The sequence below is a fragment of the Solea solea genome, chromosome 19, assembly GCF_958295425.1.
Source record: "Solea solea chromosome 19, fSolSol10.1, whole genome shotgun sequence".
Taxonomy (NCBI): domain Eukaryota; kingdom Metazoa; phylum Chordata; class Actinopteri; order Pleuronectiformes; family Soleidae; genus Solea; species Solea solea.
Genome location: NC_081152.1, coordinates 16,198,373 through 16,205,642, shown reverse-complemented (window position 1 = coordinate 16,205,642; position 7,270 = coordinate 16,198,373). Strand labels below are relative to the sequence as shown.

The 7,270-nt window shown below is 41.5% G+C and overlaps 2 protein-coding genes across 2 annotated transcripts; one reads left to right on the top strand and one right to left on the bottom strand.

Annotated features, from left to right (window-relative positions):
- Positions 1-202: 202 nt before the first annotated feature.
- On the top strand, positions 203-2,505 carry LOC131446410 (nodal homolog 2-A-like). The gene is made up of 3 exons (XM_058617609.1): positions 203-818; positions 1,200-1,957; positions 2,049-2,505. The coding sequence occupies exons 1-3, from the start codon at positions 545-547 to the stop codon at positions 2,199-2,201; spliced, it is 1,185 nt and encodes a 394-aa protein (XP_058473592.1). The 5' UTR covers positions 203-544; the 3' UTR covers positions 2,202-2,505.
- A 26-nt stretch (positions 2,506-2,531) lies between these two features.
- Positions 2,532-7,222, bottom strand: LOC131446409 (eukaryotic translation initiation factor 4E-binding protein 1-like). The gene is made up of 3 exons (XM_058617608.1): positions 6,910-7,222; positions 3,708-3,905; positions 2,532-3,617 (listed from the first exon to the last, which is right to left on the bottom strand). Exons 1-3 carry the CDS (start codon positions 7,043-7,045, stop codon positions 3,586-3,588), a joined length of 366 nt encoding a protein of 121 aa, XP_058473591.1. The 5' UTR covers positions 7,046-7,222; the 3' UTR covers positions 2,532-3,585.
- Positions 7,223-7,270: the final 48 nt, after the last annotated feature.

Genomic DNA, 7,270 nt, shown 5'->3' with positions numbered 1-7,270 from the left:
TAGAGGAAACAAATGGACTAGTAAGAAATTTAAATCAAAAATTCAGAATGAAAAATATGACCTTGTTGAATAAGGGTTATGTCTCACATTGACGTTCACGAGCCCTCCTCCCGTGTCATCAGCCGCAGTAACAGGTCTCAACCTGCGCCACAGAAAGTCATTTCTGATTAACTCCTGCCTGTGTTTTACCTCGGTTCCCCATTAATCACAGCGCAGTTGTGCGCTTTGTATAATCTCCTTAACCAAAATTACTGTCACGGCTCCTTATCAAAGGGATCTGACGCGAACAAAACGACAACAATCACCGCATCGTTTCACACCTGAGTCACTACAAAGACCCAACTGGTTTCGATACACAACGACATTGGCACAGTGTTGGAGCGCGCAGTGTTGGATCACACACACGCCCCATCCATCAGGATTGACACTTGTGTTCAAAGGACGTCAGTTCGGAGGTGTGCCAGTATAAATCCAGATATCTGGATCTGACCTGGACCACTCTGAGTTCACCTCTGGAGGAGACAACAGCACCTGCAGTGGAATTATGAAGGGACTAACTTTGGATTTCTCCTTTGCGCTTCTCTTCTTCTTGGTGGATTTGGTTATGGCTCACCGTCCCGACGCGCTCCTCAGCGCCATCAGCTCCAGACGCACAGTGCAGCGGCAGCAGAGCACCAAGCTGCCCCTCTACATGATGCAGCTCTACCGGACTATGCTGACCGAGGACCGCCGGGCTGCTGTCCCCATGAGCCCGATCAGGGCCGAAGATAACCCGGGTCTGCACGACTCCGACTCTGTCATCAGCCTCGTCGCTAAAAGTGAGTATTCAGCAAATTAAAAGCAAATCATGTGTTTTTTGAATGAGGTTTGGTATTATGGTATAGAATTTATATGACATTCTGTTTTGGATTAGGAATGTTCTGCATGAATAATCTCCTTCATATTGTGAGATGTTATAATCTACACTCCTTGAATGCCACATTGATGGATTTTAGCATCATTATTCCTGACTTTGCATTAACACACGCCTACAGAAACTATAGTCACTATAATTTAATCATGTTTCTAATTAATCAAACTCTGCTTGATGAATGTTTTGAAATGCTTATGCAATCGTAGGGATAAAAGCCCCAATGTGCAGATTAGATTCATGAGAATTTGGTGTTCTAATCAATTTTCTTCACTCTCGTGTTCTCCAGGTTGCCACCAGGTTGGAAAACGGTGGTCCGTCACCTTTGACATGTCCTCCATGTCAGCAAGCGACGACATCCAGCTGGCTGAGCTTCGAATCCGCCTGCCCGCCTTCACCGAGTCCTCCCGAGCCTCTGTGGACATCTACCACTCCCAGAAAGTCCAGTGTTTCGACTCCCACTGCCCACAGAAGAGGCTGTTCCTGGGTCACCTGAGGGCTCACCCCAATTCTGCGGCATCCACTTCCTCCTGGAAGGTGTTCAACATGACAGAGATGCTTCACCACTGGCTGCAGCAGGAGCACACTGTGCAGATAATGAATGATGCGGAGGAGGAGGTCAGAGAAGGAGAGCAGGAGGGGGTCCAGCACCATACAACAGACAGGGTCATGATGGTGGTCTTCTCCAGGCAGAACACCAACAGGACGCCGACCATCATCCGCACAGCAGAGCACTCCAAGTATGTCGGCCTGAACAAGGAGCGGGCGGTGGATGATTCAAGCAGCTCCAGGATGAGGAGCAAGAGGCACCACAGGACCCAGGAGCAGAGGCGGAGGCAAACCAGAGCTGCTCCTGCTCACAAGCCAGCAGAGGCGGAGAAGAAGGGTCCTCTGTGCAGGAAGGTGGACATGTGGGTGGACTTTGAGAAGCTCGGCTGGAGTGAGTGGATCGTTTATCCTAAACGGTACAACGCCCATCGCTGCGAGGGGAGCTGTCCCACACCAGTAGACGAGACCTTCACCCCGACCAACCACGCATACATGCAGGTAAGACTGAGTTCATTCACGTAAGACAAAAGCTGTGTGAAGTAATAATTGACGAATGTGCTCTAATCACATGTCCTTCTCCTTCTTCCAGAGTCTTCTGAATCTTCATCACCCACACAAGGTGCCGTGTCTGTCATGTGTGCCGACGCGCCTGGCCCCAATTTCCATGTTGTACTACGAGAACGGACAGATGGTCATGAGGCACCACGAGAACATGGTGGTGGAGGAATGCGGCTGCCACTGAGCGACAGACCTGCAAAGGTTGAAAGGGGGAGAAAAACGCGGGGACTGTAACCGAGGAGTGTGCAGCCCCACAACCAGACACAAAGTGGATGTTCTACATACCGAGCGTCCACAGGCACTTTACAGAGACATTCTGATGTTGGACACTGGGACAGATGCTACTGCTGTGATGCAGGGACATTTTAAAATTAAGGATATAAGAATATGATGAGTTTATTCATACTGTTAGAAGATGAGATGACTGAAGCACTGTAGAAGCAGCTGTACACGAGAGGACTTATGTATGAAGCTGAGATGTTTAAATGCCATAGAAATGACAAAGGAAATGGTGTAAGCAAGCGCTTTAACTTTATTAAGATGTTTGGGTCACATTGATCCATTTATGTGTTCACTATGTACAGTATTACAATAAATTATTTCTTACCTTGAACAGATTTCAGTGATTTTTTTTAATTTTATTTTGACAGTGTTTAGTATGTCAAGTATGGCTGTGTCTCTAACTTCAATAATTTCTGTTCTATCAACATCTCACTGACAAAATGTGTTGTCAGTGATCCAATAAGCGCATCTAACAGTAAATTAAACACCACAGTGTGTGGAACAAATTTTAAATGCCAAGTTTTTGAATGCACAAAATCTTCCAGTTTCTTCCAGGCAACCAGGAAAAAAAACAAATTATATCGAACAGCCACAAGGGGGCGACTTTACTGGTTGCAAAAACATTCAGTTTGAATTAAAGTCCATGGGAAAATAAGTCTAACTTCTTACTCAATTTCTAAAATCACTAAAATATTGATTGTATTGAATGCCTGTAACAAATTAGCACAATTTCAAAATAAAAGTGTTTGTTTTGATACAGAATGAGATATAAAATTCAGAATAAAAGAGGCAAAAAGAATTTTATAAATATCAAAAAGAGACATTGAAGTGGCGGGCTACATGACATTGATTCGGAGGCCGCATGGGGTCCACGGGCCACGAGTTTGAGAGCACTGGACTCTAAAAAGTAAAAGGTTATTTTCAGTGAATTTAAGATAAAATGTAATACATTTTACACATGAAAATACTGGATTTGGCCTCTAACTGTTACTAACTTATTTGTATATCACTGAACATAATGAGTTAAATCACATAAGACATGAATGTTAATAAACGCTGACTTGTGTGACTTGAATGTAAGTCATTTTTTAATGCTTAACTTTAAGTGTTTTTTTTTTTTATAAGAGTACAACATTTTTACACATATTAGCTTTTACAAAGATAAACAAAAACAAGGTTTTTCCCCCCCCAGAATAAATCTGAAAGAAGATTAAACAGTTTAGTAAAACTAGGCCCGTCTTTTCACCGCCACGTAACTATGTTAAAAACCCAGTGGACGACTCTCATCAGATGTCCATTTCGAACTGGGCATCATCTCCTGTGAAGAGAGAAAAGACGTTGAAGTAAGAGAATCGTGGAGAACAGAAAACAAAAAAACTGCGGCTCCACTCTTCCGTCCACATCTTACCTGCCATGTCCTCCGTTTCCAGGCTCTGCTCAGAGACGTCACTGCTGGGCGTCCGCTCGGGCTGCTTCTTGTGGACGGACTGGTTGGGTCTGAGCGGTGTGGTGACTCCAGGGATGTCGGGTAGTTTTGGAGGCGTGAGAGCCAACGGAGAAGTCCGACACTGCAGGAGGAACTTCCTTTCGTAGATGATTCTGGTTCCTGCAGTAGGCAGCGGCGGAAGGGAAGTTATCTCTATGAGAATAGCTATAGCGATATTTCCACCTGTAACTGTATTGTACCAGGCCACACTGTTGTTGTAGTGGTTAGCACTCATGCCTTTGCAGCAAGAAGACCCGGGTTTGCGACCCGGTCGGAACAAGGGCCTCTCTGCATGGAGTTTGCATGTTCTCCATGTGTGCGTGTGGGTTTTCCCAAAATCCAAAAACATGCAGATTTGGGGATTAGGTTAACTGTGGATGGTTGTTTGCCTAAAAATGGCAGACATTTGTGTTAAGAGAAAAAAGATCGAGACTGGAATCAAGGATTTGGGGAATCGTGACTGAAATAATATCAGCCAGTCACATGGCAGCAGATCGAGTTCAGACCGAGCATCAGAGTAAAGAAGAAAGGTGATTTACGCAACTTTGAACATGGCACAGTTGTTGGTGCCAGATGAGCTTGTAAATTCCTCACCAACACTGACAAACAGTGAGCTACTGTATGTGTGCATGTCTACATGATTTAAAACCAGAATTTCAACCTTCAAGTGTGGGATTCACTGTGATACGATATTATCCCAATATTTAAGCTGCGGCTCGAGACCAAATTTACTTGCCGACCACTGACCCAGTGCTTTGTTTTTAAAACAAGTCATTATCACTTATTCCACAGGTGTTCCTCAGTGAGCTACAGTAACTTTTACATCTTTACTGCCTAAAAACCAGGCCGTCACCTATGACCTACTTTTTTTTTTCTTCTGACGTCAACACACGTCCAGTGACCTAATTCACTTTTGATTTTTCAGCATAGAGCCGACTAACAGGACACATTATCAGTTGTATGTAATACAGACGTGCACAGTGTGTGGATTTTCCCACAGTCAAAGAGACGCTTTACTTACAATTCATAATTTATTTCATGCTGGACTCGGATTGTTGTTGTTTTGCAACTACCATATATATTCATATAAAAATATTTTGGATTCCTAACATTTTAGAAAACAAGCAGTAAACTGCTTTTCTTTTCCCCCACTTTAAATCTACCCACTGTGGCTCAGTGTAAACCACATCTAGTAAACATGTTGCTGAAGCTCGACTACAGCGTGAAGTACTAAAAGGTCTATAAATAGAATATGAGCGGGTACAGTCCTATATTTGACTGTACAGTCCTTACAATAACCACTCTATTTCTCATTTGCATTAAAGGTTAAAGCTGCAGCAGCATCAAGACAAATGCCCATGGAAATTAAGAGTCAAAACATCATATCTCACACAGCATCGTCTGTAAAAATGAATACTTGTTTTTTTCAATCAAAACAGACAAAACGAGTGCTTCAGAGTGTCTGTACACATTAATGCAGGCAAAATAGACTTAAAATATGAATATATACAAACCTGCAGTCAGTAAGTGCTAGGGAAACAAACGTATGGTCAGTGAAATTAAATAGATAATTGCAATATAATAATTTAACAGTGCAACTGATATTGACATAAGGTTCATACATGAGACAAAACACTTTGACATAAGATAAAGTGTTTTTTTTTGCCCATTAAGTTTAAACCACTATTAACTTTATTTTGCAACTTGCAAAACCTGCAACTAATCACTATATTTCTTCAAAATGTTTTGATTTGTCCACAGACAGTGATTTCAGTGTCACAGAAGAGCTTTGGTTGATTTAAAAAGCTGAAATCACAGAACCTATATGATCCATCAAACGAATCGGTGATTAATTTAGTGCAGTTACAACTGCAGACATTTTTTTTCTCCTTCAACTGTCCCTTTTGACATTTAACACAATAACCATGAGCACCAGTTTGTTTTATTGTGATAACCTTTTGGGTTCTAATTACAAAGGTCTGTGAAATGTGCAGAACTGTTCAACAATCAAACATTAACAGAAACACGACATATGCTGCAGGTCTTAAACCACTATACTGCAACACAACACAAAGTCATTTTACCCAATTTTATATTTTAATGCATTTATTTATTTCACCTATTTAAAGTCAAATCCCTTTAACTCTTTCAACACTTCATTCCACTTAAGCCTTTAATGTCTATGTTATTCTTAAAATTAGCTTTCACTGTCAAATTCTGTGATCACTGTCATTTAGATTAGAACGATGTGACTGAAAGTTGGTCTTATATATATATACATAATATAAATATTTCAACAAGCTGTCAATGGAGTATTTTCATGCATTTCTTGAATAAACCTGGCATAATAAACCTTTTTCACAGCAGATATTTATTTAAGACCAGGTTTAACCAGTAACATTAATTCTGGGTTCCACTCCAGATTTTAGAGAACCAGGGTCATGCTATAGTTCAAGTTCAAGGGCAGATCACACTCAATACTTGACCTTTGCCCTTTTTCCTGACAAATGTGTTACTTTAATCTAGGGCTGAAACAATTACTCGACTATTAATTGTTTACGAACCAAATCGTCAACTATGAACTAAGATTTTCTGATTTTTCAACTTCCTAAATGTGATTATTTCCTGGTTTCTTTGCTCCATATAACAAAGTAGTCATTAAACCTGAATCATTTTGGTTTGTGGACAAAACAAGACATTTCAGAAACACTGGTCAACATTTTCTGACATTTTATGGACCAAACGATTAAAAATAATCGATTATAAAAAATTTAAACCTACATACATGTTTCATTTCATTTACTGGATGTGTCCCCATAAGGTTATTGAGAAATAATTACACTGTATGGTCATTATAGAACATATAGAATATAAAACAACAAACAGTGGTGATTATAATACATATTCTACTTTGAAAAGCACATAGAGTAAAACTTTTTGTGAAAAAAAGTAGCTTTACAAGGATTTAAAAATAAAACTAGCCATGCTATTGTGACAACAAGTCAAAAACACAATTAAAAAGTAGTCTAAAATGAATAAACGCTGATGTTGAAATGTGTCATGTAAATCCCAGTGAGTCATATTTAGTCATTAAATGCCACATGTCACTTGACCGGGTCGTTACCTCCTGGCGTGGTGCTGAACAGAGTTCCCCCGGGGGTCGTGGAATAGTCCACGGGCATGTGCGCTGCATCGTGGATAGCGACCCGCCTGACAGCGGGGATAGCCCGGCTCTTGGTGGTGCGGCCTCCCGCGGACATGGTCTCTGAAGGTCGGAGTACAGCTGCAAGTGGAGTCGCTGTCAGTGTGGAAGAAGTCAGCAAACTGTTGAGAAACTGGACAGACAGCAGGGGAAAATAAAAATAAAATTCTCCCCGTGGCTCCACGTGTTGTAAATAAAATCCAAAACAAGTCAGAGGAGCACAGAGAGAGAGAGAGAGGACTTCCTACAAAACAACACGAGGAGAGGAGAGCTGTGATTGGCC